Raw genomic sequence first — 21,407 nt, forward strand, 5'->3', positions numbered from 1 at the left:
GCTTTCTCAAGTGAGGCGATTGGTAAAGGGCAGAGAAAGGCACAAGCTTCAAAATATTATGCCAAGAACAAAAATGGTTTCCAATTGTGACCCGAGTTGGGCTGGCTCAGGAGGAAACCCTGGAAGCCACCTGATGTCTACCAACTCAGAACAGAAGGGGGTGCAGGACTGTCCCCGCCCCACCTGGCCTTGAAAATCATCATGTGCTTTCTGACTAACTTTGGCTATATTTCTTGGATGTGCTGGGGCACAAAAATATTGAACAACTTGAACTTTTCTTTGACAGTTTCACGTCTGTAAAGGGAGAGGTAACTTATTAAATTATTTAATTATTTGTGTGTGTTCTCTATATGAATAAAACAATATGGAATTAATATGTGAATACACTGACCATATTTCTAACGTAGAAAACTCTTGATGAAAGTATTCAAGAAAAATAAAGAAAACAAGCTAAATTCAGTCTGATTTTGATGTCTGCAATACCTTTTTATTTGGTTCATTCTTGGTGGTACTGTTGAATTAGCCACATTTTCAATATGTCCCCACAACTCAGAACCTCTCTATATGATGATATAAAATTGTAAATAAAAATAATTTTATTTATAATATTTAATAAGCATTCTTTTTGTGTCAAACATGCAACATATTAAGAAATATGTGTGTATATGTACCTATATATATGCACATACATATATATATATTTTTTTGGTACTGGGAATTGAACACAGGGGCACTTTACCACTGAGTTACATCCTCAACCCTTTTTTATTTTTTATTTTGATTTTGAGACAATGTCTCACTAAATTGCTGAGGGGGGCCTCAAACCTGTGATCCTCCTCCCTCAGCTTCCTGAGTTGCTAGAATTACAGAAACATGCTACTATGCCCTACAAGAAAGAAGAATTATATTTTTAAGTAGATAAAACAAATCTGATGTGAAGAGGTAACAAAACTAAGCATCTTAAGAAAATGTTCAGAGAAATGAGATTAAAGTCATGTCTTTAATGGTAACACAAAACATCCATTTTCTTATCTGTGTTTGAACTGTGGCATTATATGAGATTACTCAGGATTTTTTTTTTTTATTTTGTCAGAGAGAGAAAATGTGCAAGGGTGCAAGAGAGCACATGCATAACTATATAGACATAAGGAATTTGACAAGTGAGTAATAGAAAGAGCCTTGATTTATTATTTTTCATAAACCATGTTAAATTAAATTACTGAGAAGATTTTCTATTTGTATACACACTCACACACGCACACACATTTTTTAAGTCAGTCATAAAACCTAAGAAAGATACAAACTTTCTTCATATTCTGCCTTGGAAGGAAAGCTGTGCAGTCACAAGGCTCACTGGTGTTAATACAGGAGACATTGACATGCTGCTAACATAAAGTACTCAGGTCATTAAAGACAAAAGTGTCTGAGATACTATAACCAGAAGCTTTGGTGTCCCTTACATAAATGTACATTTGTAATACTATGTATAAAAGATATGATTGAGCTGGGCATGGTGGCACATGCCTGTAATCCCAGGGGCTCAGGAGGCTTGAGCAGGAGGATCACAAGTTCAAAGCCAGACTCAAGCAACTTAGTGAGGCCCTAAGCAACTTAGCAAGACCCTGTCTCAAAATAAAAAAAATAAAAAGGAGCAGGGGATGTGGCTCAGTGGTTAAGTGCCCTGAGTTCAACACCTGATACCAAAAAAAAAAGATATGATTGAAAGCACTTTTCCTCCTATGCAACTGTAGTGGCTTCCACACTGGAGTCACTGGCATGTTGAACGACATATTCCCTTGGTCTAGGAAAAGGAGAGAAGCCATACCTTTGTCTGGGCATCCACATGTGCTCCTTGGTTTACAAGGACCTCAGCCACATTCACTCTGTCTTCTTGAGCAGCCAAATGCAACGGGGTGAGACCACTCTGCAAAAAAGAATCCAAGTGCACAGTTATCACTTAGGAAGGAAAGCAGTACACATGGCCGTGTTTGACAAAAAGTTTGTAAATTCTAGAATAGTTCCTATATTCAAAAAAAAAACCTATAGAGTAAGTTCACATACCATGCCTCATCAGCCCTGTGGCAAAACTGTTGTCTGTAGACTTCATGAAAGCTAAGCTATGGAGTTAAGTTTGAATACTTATCACAGACTCAGCAAGTATCAATAATTCCTCACATTTTCTTCGTCCATCCCCTTTTTCTCTTCATTCATTTCTTTGTGGCAGTATTTTAAAGCAAATACCATTGTGACATTTTTCCTATATATACTTTGTGTTCATCTCCAAATATTAAAAACTTTTTTTCTTTTCTTTTTTTTTTTTTTTTTTTTGCTGTACTGGGGGTCGAACTCAGGGCCTTGTGCTTGCAAGGCAAGCACTCGACCAGCTGAGCTATCTCCCCAACCCTAAAAACTTTTTAAAAACAAAATTATGCAGGAGTTTTAGTACATTACCATTAGTACTAGTTTGGCAAAAATTATTAAAATAATATGTTTACAAAGTGAAAGTTGACATGTGATGATAATATTTCCTCTGTATAATTACCCAAGGCCTGATGAATATTTTCTGCATGCTGCTTCTGGGTAGGAAAGAACACCTGGGAAATGTAATGTGAATGATGGATCATGAGGATTCCCAGGTCATTTAGATGGTGTATGGATTTGATGAGACTGAGTATTTGAAACTGACCCTACCAGAGAATCTGTAGATTACATTGTTGTTCCAATGGCCAAGAAAAAACAAATCGCTAAGACTGTACTCGGGTTTAAAAAAAACCTTTGTAATTGTAAAGGATTTTTTTTCCTATGCAATATTTGAGAGAAATTAAGTTTATGGAAGTGCTTTCAGATTACTTTCTTTCATACATTATAAGCACAGATGTTAATATGTTGAGTCTTGGAGGCCTTCTCTCTCCCCCTTCCACATCTGTGCAATGAAAACATCAGCCTGTCCTAACTGTCAGGGGAAAGGAGTGAATCAAAAGCAGCTTCTGGAAGTAGTACATAACCCTCTAGATGCACAACATTATTTATTTAGGAGTCACTATTCTATCAGAAAAATTATAGGACTCAGAGTGATTTGCTTGTGACTTTTTAATGTTTATGGAACTTTGGAGGATAGCTCACACACTGAAAAGAGGGGAAATATGAAAGGAGGACCCACACATTCACTTGAAATCCAAGAAAAAAACACCAGGGTCAAAATGGGCACCACCCAAACACTGACATCATCACAGAACAATGTTCCATGTTCTACTTTAGTGGTAATATTATTTTCAGCCATAACATTTTGTAAAAGTGGCACGGTCATCTATTCTCAGTTTCAAACTCTTCAAAACTCTGAATATTCCTGAGTGCTTCTCAGGCTAGACTGAGCACACGCCCTGTATTCTGGGCACATACCCTGTGTTCTCCTGCCTATATTCATGCTATTCACATGGGGTGCCCACCCTTTGCTTTTGCCACAGAGACATGCCCAGCTTTGTCTCTCTCCCATGTCACTAAATGACCAAACTCTTAAATTTATGTGAACACCTCCTATATGCTCACTTCTATTAAGAACATTACAATTCTACATTTAAATTTTTTTTTTCTTTTGGTCTATCTTCCTTAAACCATTGTTGGCTTGTTGAGTCAAGAATGTACCTTTCATCTTGATGAAACCAGTGACAGGCATCTGGTATTTAATTCAGCATTAATTTATTAAATCAGAGGAACAATCAAGTCTCTTTTGGCAAAACACTAGAAATTTATTTTTATCTTAATGGTTTTGGTTAAAAAGAATAATAAAAATAGCATAAGGTTACAATAGTCCTGTTCCCATTCTGAAGTTATCTGTTAATCTTTTATGAGGTTTCTATCACTGCTTATTTTAAAAATGGCATTTATTGGAAACAGAGGAAATGCCAACTTAGAATAGCAGCAGCTCTGTTTAATATTATTTTAACTGTATAAAAAAATACAGGTATTTGTGGTTTGCAAAACCTGAATGAGATTTAGAAAAACTGAATCAAATTAAACATTAGCATTTCACTGGTAACTTGGGGTTTAAGATTTCTTTTCCTTAAAACCAGTGGGGGACTGCTAGTTACTAGCAAGGAAGGAAATAAGTAAAAATAATAAATGGTGTTCAATATAAATTTTCATGAAAACTAAATCTTTCTTTTAATGGTTATTTTCTAGCAATGAAAGAAAGGCTAGTGTTAGGTGGGCATGGTAGGGGCGAAAGGGGTGGAGGGTACAGTAATGAATTTGTTCTTAAAAAACTGACAGCTCAGGAAAAACTATCAGAAAAATGATCAGAGGGTTCCTTATCCAATAATAAACTCTTCTCTTCAGGGAAGAGTGAATACAGGCTGAACATCTGTAATCCAAAAATCCTACATGCCCCAAAATCCAAAACTCTTAGAGTGCCAACATGACACAACATGACATGTGGAAAATTCCACCCAGACTTCATGTGACTGGTCAGTAAAAATGTAGATGCACAACACACTGTTGATTTGGCCTCCCTAAGGGAACAGGCCCTGCAGTTGTGATCCACAAACTTTGTCTAATTTACAAAACTATTTAAAACATTCTATAAAATTGTCTACGTGTATAAAGTAGATATGAAACGCAACCGAATTTTGTATTTAGACTTTGGTCCTATCCCCAAGATATCTCATTATAATTACATATGAAAAAATATTCCCAACTCTGAAAAAAATTTGAAATTTAAATTACCTCTGGTCCCAAGCATTTTGGATGAGGAGCAACCAACCAGCACTTTATATAGAAAATTACAACTGACAAAGGATGCAAAGATTTTCCAATGTCTTCTTTCTGTATATACAGTGTAGGAACCATGAAGTTTGTCTGACATGCTAGTGAGAAGTTCACTGATCTTTTAAACCCTCCTTAGCAACACCTCTGCTTATGTATCATTTATTCAAGAAGGTGGCCAGAAATTTCCAGGTTTGTTCATTTCCCATGATTTATTACCCATGTCTTTTGATCTTCAGAATTCCATCGCCACTTTCTAGTCTACTCAAGCAAACATAGATGATTTTTCCCCCTAAAGTCTTTTTAGCCTAAAAACAATATATGACTTTAAGGTGAACTTAAGGTCAGTTTGATTGAAGAATTTTAAAGCAAAAAAACAGTTACACTAGTATGGTATAAAATCTACTAAAATTAGTCACTTTTAAAGTGACTGTCAAGATACTGGATTGTCTCTGGTAGAATGAATACAATACAATATTCTGGGCTCACAGGAAAAATATATTCTAGTAGATGACAGAATGTACCTCAATTTGAGAAAGGCAATGCCTTATCATTAAGACAAGCTGAATTTTGCAGCAAAATTATAAGGCTGATCTATAAATTGGTATATAAAACTTAGAAAATTCAAAACCTCGAACTAATCCTAATTATCATGACCTTGAAATTGGTTTGTGATTCCTATTAGAATGAGACATACAGTCCTAAAAGGAACATTTCAAAAAGAAAAATGTGAGAATATCAAATCACTACCCTAAAATAAAATTAAAGAATGTGACTGCTCGATAATCAAAAAAATTATAAAGGAGTTTTTAAGGTGCTAAAACTAAGAATAGTTTTCTCTGGCTTCTTATGTATGAATTTTGGCTTATAGCATTTGTTAAATTGTAATGTTGGAAAAATTCAAATTAGCACAGAGTAACTTTTTTCCCAAATGGAGATAAATCTTTTTCTTCTTAAAAGATGCTGCACATAACAGCCAAACTACGGAACTAGCCAATTTTTAAACAAACACTAGACCTGTAAGCTAAGGACTTCCTGTATATTCACTAAAATAGCCATTTTAAATTTCTATTATTAAAATGAACTTACTAAAGATATGCTTCCAATTTCTCTTCCTAACTTAAGACTTAAAACTGGGACAGGCAAGGAATAAAATTCCCCAAAATGTTTGTGGAATAAAGCAACAAGCTACATTTGCAATTCCTCATTGGCAATTTGAATTAACAGAACAAAAACTTCTCATGTTATTATAAAAACTTTGTGGACCTTATTTTTATGGTTCTTCCTATTATAGAGCCACATATATACATATATACTACAACTGTATGAATTATTTATTTGCCATTCTACTATTTAAATAGATTGTTTTCAAGTTTTTACTATAAATAACAGTTTAGTAAACATCTTTGTGCAATATTACACTTCACACATTCTATTTGATCCAGATTTTTCTGAGGAGTAAAATTCTGTATTGCATGTTTTGTTTGGAAAAGAAAAAGTTACCTTATTGCTCAGGTTCACATTTGCATTTCTACTGAGGAGCAGAGATACCATATCCACGTGCCCTTCCTGAGCTGCAAGATGGACAGAAGCAATTCCTTGCCGGGTAACTGCATTGGCATCAGCACCATATTCCAGCAGAGTTGTCGCTATGTCCATCTGGTTCTTTTTGGCAGCGATGTGCAGTGGCGTATAACCATTCTGTCAATACGAATCACTTGGTCACATTCCCAGTAACAAGATAAAAATGCAAATAGCATACTTCACTTTCTAGTGGTTTTGACTGCTTTAAAAAAAAACAAAAACTACAATTAAGTAAGCAAATACTGTTAAATCAACTGGTGTCAGTTTTGTAGCACCCTTGTCTCCTATGTTCCTAAGAAGGGAAAACACTATATGGGTGGGTTTATTAAAAGAGGGTACTATTGGTTTTCAAAAAGGATTATAGATTTTCCTCTTATAGGTAGTTATGTTAGTAGGTGCTCAGTACTTGCTTACTTTATTTATTTATTTGGTACTAGGGATTGAACCCAGGGGGTACTCTACCACTGAGCCATGTCATCAGCTCATTTTATTTTTTTATTTTGATAGGGTCTAAGTTTCTGAGACTGGCCTCAAATTTGTGATCCTCCTGCCTCAGCCTCACAAGTAGCTGGAATTACGGGTGTGTACAACTGTTCCCAGTTTGCTTACTTTATTTAAATTGAGGATAGGATGCATCCCTACTGGGAAACAACAAGCAATATGGTATCATTGAGGCATGCTGGGAGTCATTCAAACTTTCATTAAAAAATCCCTTTAATAGCCACCTACTATGATTTGAATATATCCCCCACAGTTCATGTGTTGGAAACTTAATTCCCATTACAATAGTGTTGAGAGGTGGGACTATTAAGTAGTGATTAGGTCATGAGAGCTCCGCTTCCATAAATGGCTTGATGCTGTTATCTCAGGAGTGAGTGTTGGATAATAGGATGAGTTCAGTTTGTCTATATCTTGCCTTTCCACTTTCTGCTACAAGATGACACAGCAAGAAGACCTCCGCCAGGCATGGATCCCTCAACCTTGGCCTTTTTGGCCTCTAGAACTGTAAGAAATAAATCTTTTCTTTACAAAGTTCTCAGCCTCAGGTATCCTGATATAGTAGTACCAAAAGACTAAGACACCATGTACTGTTTATAAATGGCACCATGTATTGTTTAAAATTTTCAAGATAGTCAAGATGCTACTCTCATTCACCTATCTAATTTACTCTTTCATAAAACTCCAGACTCTATGCTCTGCTTCTCTCAGACTGGACATTGCAGGTCTTCAGAGCAAATCCAGTTTCATGTTTTCTGCCTTACCTTGACGTACAAAGAATACTTTTCCCCAACATGCCCATGAGGTCAGCATCCATCTGTTGAAAGTTAAGCACAAAGGCTACACCCTCCATGAAGTCTTCTATGTTTTTCCACTTCCCAAACCCCAATACCTAGGTCCTCAATAAAAATATTGGTGACAGCCCCTCAACCTGACTATAATCAAAGCCCTGGGGACATTCAGTGGCATTCTTTAGTTTATGAATCTGCCTCTGCGTCCTAAAATATAAATCTGTAAAGGGCACATATTGTTTTGTACCTGTCTTTATACCTCCAGTGTCCCACAATAACTGGTACATATTGATTAAGTGAAGAAAGTAATTGTCAGAATTTGAATCAAGTGTACAAAAGCTTTCAGAACATTGTGGCATCCTTCTCTTGGCTGAGCCCTGATGTTCAGCTACAGACGACCACAATTCCTTTGATAAATTGTTAATTAGCCATGCCTCAGGAACTTTTAGAGTCCCCTGACCTAAGAAAGCTCTGGGCACTTTGCTCTGGTTCACAGTCATTTAAGGGAAATGCAAGATTGCATGTCAATATGGACTTGAATCGGACAATATAAAAGGGAAATGGAAAGTGGAAATGTTACCTCTAGACTTTTCTGAAACCAGCCTCTGCCAAACTGGATAAGCCACTGTAGAAGAACATTTTATATCCCTATTTTTAGTCTGACCTCTTGCCATCTGGAAACCCCAGCTGCCCTGGGAAGCATTTGGCACTCTGCTCAGACACACCCTTCAGAGACCAGTGACCACAGAGTCCAATGCAGAGATTTGGAGTCAAGCCAACAACACAGTGAGTAATAGGAGGGGTGAGCTGTTTCACCATCCTCCACAACATAGAATATTCACAAGCAGCACTGAAATAGAAAATGAGATTAGTCAATATGTCTAACACTAATTAGAGAGGTAAAGGCAAGGTCAAGTCAGAAGTTAGCTTCTTATCCTGCATTTTATCTCTTTTTGCTTTTAAGACTGATACATTTCTTCAGGTTAGTCATTTCTCAATCTCCAACCAAGGAAAGGGAACTCCATATCCTCTCAGATACGACAATTTTCTTGGTTGCCAAAATATCCTAGGACCAGGACCTACAAAACACTTATAAAGAGACTCTCTGGTATCTCTGCAGTGCATGTCAGTTCCAGACAATTTCTTTATTATTGCTTAGGAATTTATCTTGAGTTCCTTACCTGAGACACAAAGGAAAGTACAAAACAAGGGAAAAATGATTCATGGTATTATTTTAGAATGGGAAATAGAAAGACTAAAGAAATATTTTCAAATAATAAAGTTTCTCTTAAGACCTATACATTTTTTTCCTAAAATTTTAAGTTCTTCCTATTTTATGGAAAGTAAAATGGTTTCACTTGCCACACTAAATAAGGAAGATGCATTAATTGGATAAATAAGATAGGAAGAGATTCAGTTAAAGAATAATCTTAGTCTCTATTTCTTTTCTCTTGATGCAGGAGACAAAAGGCTTGTAGTGTGTATTTTGCATCTCACAATGAAAATTAAATGTGATTTTAAAGTATCAAAAATAATATGTAGTATTTATATCATATTTTATATTTTTTCCAAGAGCATTCATAAATATACTGACCTATATTCATAGACATTTTGCATATTTTATCTAATAGAAATCTGACATATAATAAATTAAAGCTATCTCTTCCATAATTAGTGTCCAGGTTATGCCTGAACTCAAGTCAGTATTCTTTCCAGCATTGTGTCTTGTCTCAGGAAACTGAGCTGACTAAAATGGATTATAACAGTCAATCTACTTTTTACCTAAATTGCATCATATTTATAGAAGATATGGGATTAAGAAAATACATTGGCAATTTTAAAGGAAATAAAAGGTAAGAAGGTGTAGTATGCTCTAAAAGACAAAGCATGTGATCTGAGGAAGAGTTGACATTGAGGTGACACCTACATGGTGATCCTGCTCTATTGAGCCTTTGTCCCTCACTTCTCACCACTGCCAGAATTAAGCAATGCCTGAGCTTTCCTGGAGTAAAGACTGCTTAGCCTCTATTCATTCTCCCTCTTTAAAGAAGGAACATCTGGCAGAGTATCTAGCTAGAAAACTACATTTCCCAGCTTCCCTTGCAAGTAGAAGTGACCAATGAGATGAAAGAACTGGGTGGGTGGAACTTCTGAGAAAGCCCTGTTGTGCTGACTTTGCTTCTGCCTGCTGCGTGTAAGACCTGGCAACCTGTGCTCCAGATGCCTCTGGAGGAAAAGACCAAAGAGGAAACAAAACAAACAGGAGGAACTTGTCTGAATGAACAACTAGACCAACATCAACAACTGCTTTGCCTACCTCTTGCCTCCTCATGACATGAGAAAAATGGATTCTCATCAGTTTAAAATATTGGAACCAGGATTTTTTTTTTTTTTTTTCCTCTAGCAGACAAAACCAATCCCTGATATGACTTTGCTCAGGATCAAAGTCTACAAAAAGTCCCTGACCAGTACCACCACTCCAGAAGATGGGGATGGTTGGACACGTGCCAGAGATGGCATTACACAGGCAACTGTGCAATGGGAAAGAGAATCAATGTCCCGTTAAAAAGTCTGTGTTTAATTGATTGTAAAAGATATGCCTGAAACTAATGGGATGTTATAAGGAGTTATTTAAAGAACTGCTTTACAACTCTTTGTCAAAAGATGTTTTGAAAATATGGAACCATGAATACCAAATCTTGTTTGATAAATGTAAAGCTGGAATCAACTACAAATATACCAACTGTTGACCTGTGTAAGAGTTATTTGTGGATAGAAAGATGGATTGGATTCATTATATCACACTTATAACTTTTGTTAATTATAAACTGCTTGGCACTAGTTGTACCAACATTATTATTACTCCCATGTGAGTGACATTTACTGATTATTGTTGCCTACTACAACTCTGAGGTTACTTATAAGGCAAGGAACCTGCATGCATGGGGATACGGAAATAAAATGAACAACCATTAAATTCCATTAAATTCTTTAAAATTATAGTAAGGCTTGGGATTTGGCTCAGTGGTAGAGAACTTCTTACATGTGCAAGGCCTTGGATTTAATCCCAAGCATCTCAAAAAAATGTTTAAAAAATTATGGTAAAAATATACATAACAAAATTTCACATTTAAAGTATTTTAAAGTGTACAGTGACAAGCACCTTCATACTGTTTTCCAACCATCACCATCACCCATCTGCAGAGCTTTTCCATCTTTCTAAATTGAAACTCTGTATCCTTTAAATACTAACTTTCCATTCCTCCTTCCACCTATCCTGACAACTACCATTCTTCTGCTGTCTCTAAATGTGATTATTCTGTGTATCTCAAGAATAGAATCATACAATATTTGTCCTTTCTAAGACTGAGTAATATTCCATTGTGTGAATGTGCACATACTCACGTGTGTGGGTTTATACATACATAACTCACATTTTATTTATTCATCCACTGATGGATACTTGGGCTATTTCTATCTCTTAGCTATTATGGATAATGTTGCTATGTGTTTTTTTTTTTTTTTTTTTCTTTTCAAGGTAAAGTTTTATTAAAGCATGGCAGGGCTTGATAGACATTTGTCATAATAGACCAAATGCTTGCCAAAGTCAGAAATTATGGCAGTGGGTGGGGAGGGATAACATTTACCCGAAAAGCAGGTTCAGGAGGTTGGTTTTGAATTGACTTCAATGGGTATAGTACTGGAGAGGAAGGGGCAGGAAATGATTTAAGAATGCAGGGAACCTAGGACTGGGGCGGGAGCTCAGTGGCAGAGCGCTTGCCTAACCCATGTGAGGCATTGGGTTCTGTTCTTAACACTGCATACAAAAATAAACAAATAAAGTTATGCTGCCCATCTAAAACTGCAGAAAAAAAAAAAAAGAAAAGAAAAGAAGAAAGGGAACCTGGCACAGAGACTGAGGCAGGAGGATTGCAAGTTCAAAGCCAGCCTCAGCAATTTAGCAAGGCACTGAGCAACTTAGACCCTGTCTCAAAATTAAAAAATAAAAAAAGCTGGGGATGTGGCTCACTGGTTAAGCTCCCCTGGTTTTAACTGTTGGTACACATACACACACATACACACACACACACACACACACACACACACACACAGTATGAAAAAAGGTTCTGAGAACAAAAACAACATACTTTCCATATGGAGAAAGCAACTAGAACTTTCTTAAAGTTTTTAAGTAACCCAGTACAGCCCAGATTAGTTACCTGTGTATACAATTGATTTGATCTAAACATTAAATTTAAAGGAGAGTACAGAAGTTTCCCCAAAATGTAATAGTGAAACAAAGAGGCAAAAAGCATTAGGAGCACTAAAGGGTTTTTCAACCAACCAAAGAAGTGGACACTATTTAAATTGTGGTTTGTGGAAGGGAGGTGAAGGGGAGGTTCTGGGAATTAAATTAACCAAATTATGTCATATGCATGTATGACTATGTAACAATGAATCCCACTATTATGTAGAATTATAATGCACCAATAAAAAACTATAATTAAAGATATATTGTGGTTTGCATCATTTAAGCATTCTCTAATCATAATCATCTGCTCAATAATAGGGAATATGTTAATCTAATAGCACTCTATTAATTCATCTTTAAATTACCTCTTCTTTAGGATTAGTCACTCAAATCAGAATACCAGAATAATAAAATGGTTATATACACCATATTCTTTTTTCTCATAAATATCTAAGATATCTACTCTTCAAAATGCCCTAACAATAATAAAGATTCCTTCTTGTGATAATAAAAACACATATACAAAATCTTTCAACCCATTTTATAAAACACAAATAAACAACTTGATAGCAATATTTTATAACTAGGAAAACAGAGAATGTATTTTCTAATTTTGACAAATTGGAACTTTCTTACTGTGTAACCCCAGTCTTGTGCTTATGTTTTTAATCTGGCTAAAGAGAACTCCAATTCCTTTTCTTCCCCAGGATTCAGGATGTTCTGGATTTTTCAAGGGAAATCAAGTAAATATTTATTGACTAACATTAGTTGACTAACTAGCCTAAGGCACAGATTTCCTAGGAGCTTCTATTTCTGTGATTTTTAAATGATTTCCATATGAGGAGGGTGCTACGGATAGAGTGAATAAAAGTTAATGTGCACACAGATAGATATTGCCCATCATCCTCTTCATGGTGTGAGTCACAGGTACCTTTGCCGCTGCATGAGGTGAGGCTCCTTGGTCCAAAAGCAGAAGGGCCACTTTCTGATTATCATAATGTGCAGCTACATGCAGTGGAGTTAGTCCGCTCTGAAAACACGTGCAGAAAACAACAACCAGGGTCAAAAGTGTGTTAATATGAGAGTCCAGGTCTACATTTAGGAAACAGGATTAGAATAGGTATAACATAGGACATAATTTATATTCCACTTCTATAACACTTGGACCAAGTATTCACCTCCTATTTCCTAAGGATTCTTCATCCTACTAGAACTTAAATATAATTTAGTTATCATCTAGGTGGCTGTTGGGGAATATTAGCAAGTGCTTTTATTGTTATCAATGGAAATGTCCTCGTACAGGTGACTGATGACCTCATACCTTCCCAGCAGCATCTGGAGATGCACTTTTTTGTAGCAGGAGATTGGCTACTTCAAGCTTTCCGTATTTTGCTGCCACATGAAGAGGAGTAAATCCTTTCTGAAAAAGGAAAAAGAAAAATAAAGAACAACAGAAATGACATAGGCCATTGCTTTTCTGTAACTGAAAAATTATTCTAATGTTGATGACTGGTTAAGTCTCTATGTAAGGATCAAGACTAGTAGACAAGTTCCCTTGTCAACAGAGAGAAGCAGAACACCCAGCAAGAAAATCTTTCTCCCTCTGCTGACTGAGCCATAACATGACATTAATTTTGGAACTAATCAGGTATATCACCAGGACAAAGGGGAAGAGCTCAATCTGGAGTTATTTGTGGCCATTTTGGGGCTTTACATTGTGGGAAGAATAGGTTATAGGGATCCAGATCCAAGTTGGAGGGTTTGGGAAAACCCACCCTAAGTCTAGGTCTCTTGTAATCTCATATCGCCTAATTGGAAACTTGCTCTAAGAATATGCATAATGTCCTTATGCATGCTCTACTTTTTGGAAGTGGGCATTGGAAATCTTTCACATTTGCCACTACAGATGAACTGAGTAATAACACATGCAAGAACTGGATGCTAACAATTTGTGGTTGTTCTCCTATGCCTCCATCTAGGGATCAATCAGTCAGTCAGCATGCACAATTAGGGTGGGTCCTGAGCATGCATTAGGAATTGGAAGGTTATCATGAGATTGCAGCAGACTAGAGCCAATGGGCGACTGATATGGTGGAAGGCCAGGGGCACTCCAAACCCATCACCCATTATTCTGATTTGCATATGAAGTGACATCCAGGAACTTGCATCTCAACTCTGTTTAAGAGGTCAAAGAATCATGGGAGATAAAGTTTGAGGTAGTTATCATTTATTCAGATGGTTTTCTAAGTATCTGTAATTATCTTCTGCATTGATTACATATTAATCCTTTGTATCTGCATCCTAATAAGAGACTGCAATGCCTATTACAAGTTTTTTCACACATGCCATAGACTAATTCATCTTGCTATTACACTTGCTAGGCTTATATAGTATCACAAGAAAAATGAGCTCCAAATTTTGTGTTCCATACATGCAGAACAACTGTAGGCCAGACTATTACTGTAAGATATCAGAGTTTAAAAAAATTGAACCATAAATCAAATATAACAACAATGATGATAAAAAGCATAAGAACAACAAATAAAAACAAAAAATATAACTCTTGATTGGAAAGTTTTTTTTTAAAAAGCATCCATCAACTGAGTTTTGATAATGTGGTTTCAGTACTGGGCCTCAATACAAAAAATTAGTTGTTATGTTTTCAAACTATCTAGTTATTATACAGATTGCAAGAAATTTCCAATTTTAGATATCAGTAAAGTTTCATGACAAGGTCATGTACTGAGAAACTTAAGACCAAAATAAAAACCTTCTCAAAATACAAAGAACTACCTCCTGCACACCAGGGTTTTACTAGCCATGTTAATGATTACCCTGCAATCCCAAGTATAGATGATGTTGTGCAGCTCTGTACCTGTTACACGTAGGGAGCCTTGAGGAGCATGTTTTGGGGGGACCCAGGAAGATTCTGAGACTTGTTTTCCTACCTTTGTTGTTATAGATAAAGATGCTCCATGATCCAAAAGGAATGCGGCTACATCCTCATGGCCCTCTCGGGCTGAAAGATGGAGGGGGGTGTACCCGGAAGTTGTGGCTGCGTTTGGAGATGCTCCTTGTTGCAATAGCTGTTGCACTATATCTGCCTTCCCCAGTCGGGCTGAAATGTGGAGTGGGGTTTGGTCATCCTAAACGGTAAGGTAGAAATGTGAGACTGATGAACTCAGAAAACAAAGGTGCCATATGAAAAATTCAGGGAACATTAGCTGCTTGATGGTGGAGACACATTACACTCTTTGATTCAATGTTAATAGGAATCTCATTTATCTTTTCCTACAAGGTTTAAAAATGTGGGATGGTGGATCTAAGCTCCTTAAATATCCTTGGAGTGATCTATTAATATGAAAACTGAAAGGTGGGTCTCTCTATAGATTATCCCTGCTACTACATGCCATAGAGTATCAATTTTTAACCTCTAGTGACTCCTTTTTTGGGAGATAAGAGAATGGATTCTAGTAAAACTCACATACCTGAGAGGGTTATTATATCTGTACCACTTATTATGCACTCAAGGAATGAATGGTTTTACTAGTACTTGCCTTCTCACTGCTAAAAGCAAAGGAATAGAAAGGGAGTCTCTGGCAGTGCAGGTGTTCAAGTGCAAAGGTTCCCAGCCAGGAGGGATGATGGAGGCCAATACCCTGGTACCAAGTCATACATCCTGGTGTGCATATGCCCAGAATGGAGGGCCTTGTTGTTACAGTTCACCCCAAAGCATAAAGAGTTTACCAAGTGCTTTACCCTTAGGGCTTTATCCCCAAATGCCACTTCTTCCTAATTTGCCCAAAAATGCTTGTGAGTCTTCCAAAGAGAAATTCCCTACTGAAATGTGATAAAAGTTTAGGTAAATATTTTAAGCTAGGAAGGTAGAGTATAGAATAAAGTTCACTGTTTTGGATGGGGCTCAAAGTCAATATTAAAGGGGCTATGTAATCAGTAGGAGGTATAAGAGAAGTAAGAAGAAATGCCCAAAAGAACAAGAGGAATATCAAAAACAGAAAATGACAGGCACCAAAGAAAAATTTCTCCTTCTATTACTGCCACTATAATCACCAAATACCCACTGAGTGCCTACTGTTTCCCAGGTTCTGTTTGAAATACTTCACCTATATTATTTCATTCATCTTCACAATAATCCTATGAATTGCAATAATCATTATTCCCACTTTCTATAAGGGGACTTTAGATGACAAAATGTAACACATGGATGTTAATGAATTTGTCCGATGTTACAAAGTTACTAAATTGTGAACCAAGATTCAAGTGCAGGCAGTCTGCTTGAGAACAGGTCCTTGACAATTACACATGCTACCTCCTTAATGAAATAACATGTATAAATTCTATTTTATTTTAGTGTGTGAGTGAAACCATTCCCTAGACATGATGTTTGATATGTAACTAACAGACTCATGAATATGAGGTTTCTTATAACCTGTGGTAGATTACAGCTTCTATTAGACATTCCACTTAACCAGTTTAGAGGAATAAACAAAACCCTCTACATCAGGGGTCAGCAAACTAAAATGCAGGTGCCAAATCTAGCTGCCACAGACTATTTTGTAAATAAATTTATTGGGACACAGTCATGTCCATTCATGGATGTCTGCCACTGCTTTGGCACTACAATGGTAGAGTTGTGAAGCTGTGACAGTGAGTGCACCCTGCAAAGCCTGAAATATTTACTGTCAACCTCTGTATAGGAAGAGCTTGCTGACATCTGTTTCCAGATCATGTATGGGACCCACCATCTGTACACTAGCCCATGGTACACTAGACAATTGAGGTTTATTACAACTTTTGCATTCACTGTGGATTTCAAGTTTCTAAAGATCCAGTGGTTTGTTCCCATGCCAGTACACATGACTAACCATTTTACTACATTGTCCTATACTTGTATTACTTTAATCATATAATTAAGCAATATGTAATAGGTAAAATATTAGTATGAAAGGAAAACTTTATTTTTCCCTAGGAATAAGTTGAAAGTCCCAGGGCCTTGATATAAGTTTATTAAAAATTTCTGGTTAAATTAGCTATGAGTGAGATAGCTGAATACACTGGGGGAAAATTATAAAAATCTAGGAATATTCTATACTCAAATTGCTTCACAAATGTGCTTGTTTTCTAATTAACCTGAATCTAGGCCATAAAAATTTATATATTATAAATAAAAATTAAATGGGTAAGGTTTTTATGTATTTATTATGATTTTTGACCTGAACTGCCATTCTGATGATCAGACCAACTATCCATCCCAAAACTTAGAAGTAGGTTTATACTAGAGACTAAACACAAGGTAGACTAGGAAGCATCCTAAGTCAACCCTGACATTTTATTTTTAAATGTAAAGGTAGATCTCTGAAGTGGCTTAAATCTGGGTCTCAGGGATTATAGTGTCACAATTAAGAGAAAAATAATATCATCCTTTTTCCTTTTGTTACTATGCCAGCTGACATGCAAATCAAACAAAACATTTAACCATGCTTCTAAGTTGTGCTTGTTCTAGAATCTTTCCACATAAGCCTTTCTCCATGCAGTGTGAAAAACTCTGGACTAAGTCTGGATCTGGTTCCTAATCTGTTAGAGACTAGCAAATGTCCGAAGGGCAGTTTCTGGCATAATATTCTTATTCTATTTAATTATATTAAATAATTGAATGAACAAATATGGAGAGAAGGGATTTTTTTACAATATTACTTGGGTAGAAACTTGTTATTGGAGTTTGTTCATTACTTTAAAATGGTGTTGAGAGACAGCATATATATGTCTAAAGGTTTTATTAAAATCCAAGATTTTTTTCCTCAAATAGTAAATGCTTTCATATATTGCACATACCTTAGCTTTAGCTTCCACCTGAGCTCCATCTTGTACCAGATACCGCACAACTTCAGCTTGGCCGGACCGAGCTGCCATATGCAATGCTGTTTCTCCTCTCTGGGGAACATGAGCAAAAATAAATTAACTGAAGCTCTGAAAATGTTTGGCTTGTTTTATTTGGCATAAAGTTTATGATGAACTTTAAAAAACAATTACCTTTTTAAGGACTTTCTTATTGAAAAGATATCAAATACATAAAAATTTTCATAGGAACCTGATCCACAATGGCAAGAACTTTGGTGTAACCCTAGGGACTCTTATCACTAACAGTATCAGAAATGTAATCTACAGTATAGCCTTATTAGGGTTGAAAAGGTGAACGCTCACAGAGGTGGAGTAGAATAGTAAGTCAATGAAGCAGAACAGGTAGGGAAAACTTAACAAGAGAGTCCCACACGTTTCCTAAAGGGGGCAGCCACCACCTTGCAGCTGCAGATTGCTGTTGTCACTCTTTAGGATGCCAACCCTATCATGCCACACCTTTGTGCTATCAAAAAAATTGATTGGCAGTCTGGATATCTGTGTAAACTTCTCAATTCTTAATAAGAATGCTGATTACAAAATCAGAATTAAAAACAAAACATTGCATGGTGTTATGGTTTAGATATTAGGTGTCCCCCAAAAGCTCATGTGTGTGACAATGCAAGAAAGTTTAGAGGTGAAATGAGGGGGTCATGAGAGCTTTAACCTAATCAGTGCATTAATCCATTAATAGGGATTAACTGGGTGGTAACTGTAGGCAGGTAGGGTGTGGCTGGAGGAGGTGGGTACTGGAGGCCTGCCTTTGGGGTATATATTTTGTCCCTGATGAGTGAACACTTTCTCTGCTTCCTTATTGTAATGTCCTGAGCTGCTTTCCTCTTCCACCATGATGGTCTAACTCACTCAGACATAGAGCAACAGAGGAAGTCCTCTATGGACTGATACCTCTGAAACCATGAGCACCCAATAAACTGTTCCTCCTAAAATTGCTCCTGTCAGGTGTTTCAGTCACAGCAACAAAAAAGCTGACTAAAACGTGGGCACAAGAACATGCCCACAGGCCAGACTAGGCTCTTCTATGGTTGCTTTGCATCCCCTGCTTTATCTAAACAGATAAATATCTTAGTCCTTGGCATTATCCTAACAGGTCCAGGCCAGTGGACCATCCCTTTTCCACATTTTTCACCAAATAGATTTAATTCAGATTATTTACTTAATAAAAATGAAAATGAGATAGAAAACATGACTACATTGAAATGTAAAAGTAATAAAAATCAAAATTTTATTTGATTTTTCACATAAGTGATGCCTACTAATATTTTGTTTTCATAAATTAAAGTTTGTATAATGGGTCATCTATTTGCGTGGAAGGACAGAGGAAGACAGATCTCACAGGAAACTTATTACTGTGTTTATGGCAAAGATATTGAGGATGTTGTTTAGTTTATTACCCTGTGTTCTCTTTATGAAGGAAAACATAACTCACTCATAACTTCAGATTTAGTAGATTATATTTCAACTACGAAACTGGTCTGTTTCTGTGAATGTTCTAGTTAGAAATTCTAGAAAATATATAGTCCTACAGGTGAGGCTCCCCTCAAGGTGAGTTTGCAAGACTTCACGGCTTATCCCTTCTTTTCAGATATTATTTATTTTAACTTCTTTAGTGTTCATGAATCCAGTGAGTTTTCTAATACTTGTGGTCCAGTGTGCTAACACTATAATATCATATTTGAAATTCTATAAAGCAATGTCAAATTCTACATGTACACCTAGGGTGTAAGTTACTGCTCTGATATTTACTCTGAAGTGAGTCTCTTGGGTTTGACAACAATGCTTAATTGTAGGAAAACGGTGCCACTGGAAAAACCTAAAAATTCAATTCCATAGGTTTGCTGTAACATTATGAAGCAAACTTAATAGAGATCACTTTGAAGTTACTTGCAATAGCTTCTTTATATAAATGGTGATAATGTCTGAACCACCTCTTCAACATTTTACTGCTTTTTTTAACCTCATTTTTTACTGTTTCGGTTATAGAAGAATTTGCCTAATACTTAATCTTTGAAAATGTAACATATAGTAGTAATGTACTTGTAATATTAATGGACATAGTCCATAAATTCTAACAATTTGTGGCCAACTAGCAATTGACTGCTTCTTTTCTTCAAAGTAAAGGAAAGCAGAGGTAATTACCAAATTCTATTCTTTTAAGTGGTCAAATTAAATAGCAATTATTATTATTATTTTAAATGTCTTCAGTTGTTGATGGACCTTTATTTTATTCATTTATTTGTATGTGGTGCTGAGAATTGAACTCAGTACCTCACACATGCTAGGCAAGTGCTCTACCACTGAGCTACAACCCCAACTCCAAATAGCAATTATTTTAAGCATAATAAAGAATAAGCAAATAAAAACAACCTTTGTCAGTTTCTTAAATATTCACAATTAAACCTTCTTTATTAAAGGAATACTTACCACATTGGTGGTATTTGGTGAGGCTCCGTGATGCATTAGTTGTGATACGATATTTACATGCCCCATGAAGGCAGCAACGTGGATAGGGGTAAGGCCCGACTAAGTGGAAAGGAAGGAAATGTTGAGTTGTTGGCTTATCATTAAAAGAGTTTGTGTGCCTATCTTCCATCTACCCTCCCATCCATCCCTTCATCTTAACAAGTTTAGTGATCAGATTAAAACATATCAGGACAGTTACCATTATATCACAGATTCTATAAGGCAAATATGTGAACACATGCTCATCACTTGACTAAAGTGAGTTCTGTGATTATGTCATGCCCAGTAAAGAAAAAGTTCACACTTTTCGTATTGCTCTAAGAAAAGAAAATGCAAGAGAAATACCTCAAAGGATTTTTTCCTTTATTAGTTGCCCTTCTTTATCCATATAAGCATATAAGTATATATATATTTTTTTGGGGGGGTGCGGAATGATTATGTACACATCAGTAAGAAATTAACTTGTTCCAAATTCTATTCTGAGATTTAAAGAGAATTCCCATGCACTCAGAATAAACTGAGTATTACATGTCAAAGGCAGGGTATCGAACACAAAGTCAGTCCTCTAATGAATGAGCAAATCGACATTAACAGTTTGCCATTTACTTTGTTACCTCTATTATAAATTAAGGCAATATAATTAGGGCAAATATCACAATGGTCACTAAACAAGGCGCCTTTTTTTTTGTTTGTTTGCTTCAAATCCCAAATGTATGCATGGGTGCCGCCCATCCCCCTAAAAGAAAAAAAAGCAAACCCTATTTGGCATAAAGCAGCATTTATTGATACCAGAGTATTTTATATCAAATATGCCCACAGCTGTGTGAAATAGAGTGGATAAGCAAAAAAGAGGATTAAAATCTCAATTCAATAATCTTGTTAAACATTATAATTTACTTGTGCTTTTTATATGACATGATTCCACTTTTATTTTTCAGAACTTATTAAGCTTACAAGATGAACACTATAATTTGATTTAAAAAATTAATATGGCTAGAAAAAGCTTACCTGCTTTTCTTTAAAAGGAAGATAATGGGATAACTAATCTCAAGAGAAATTTGAGAGTTGTCAAAAATATGAAAGGAAATATATACAGAAGTTAAGTAAAAGAAGAGGAATAATTC

General features: G+C 36.1%; 1 protein-coding gene across 1 annotated transcript in view; it reads right to left on the reverse strand.

Annotated features, from left to right (window-relative positions):
• Ank3 (ankyrin 3) overlaps nt 1-21,407 on the reverse strand; it is a 320,745-nt gene that overhangs the window by 127,497 nt on the left and 171,841 nt on the right. The window contains 7 exon segments of the mRNA XM_047553901.1: nt 1,826-1,924; nt 6,265-6,462; nt 12,818-12,916; nt 13,208-13,306; nt 14,835-15,032; nt 17,740-17,838; nt 20,245-20,343. Of these exon segments, the coding sequence (XP_047409857.1) occupies nt 1,826-1,924; nt 6,265-6,462; nt 12,818-12,916; nt 13,208-13,306; nt 14,835-15,032; nt 17,740-17,838; nt 20,245-20,343 (891 nt within the window).

The sequence above is a fragment of the Sciurus carolinensis genome, chromosome 5 (assembly GCF_902686445.1).
Source record: "Sciurus carolinensis chromosome 5, mSciCar1.2, whole genome shotgun sequence".
NCBI lineage: Eukaryota > Metazoa > Chordata > Mammalia > Rodentia > Sciuridae > Sciurus > Sciurus carolinensis.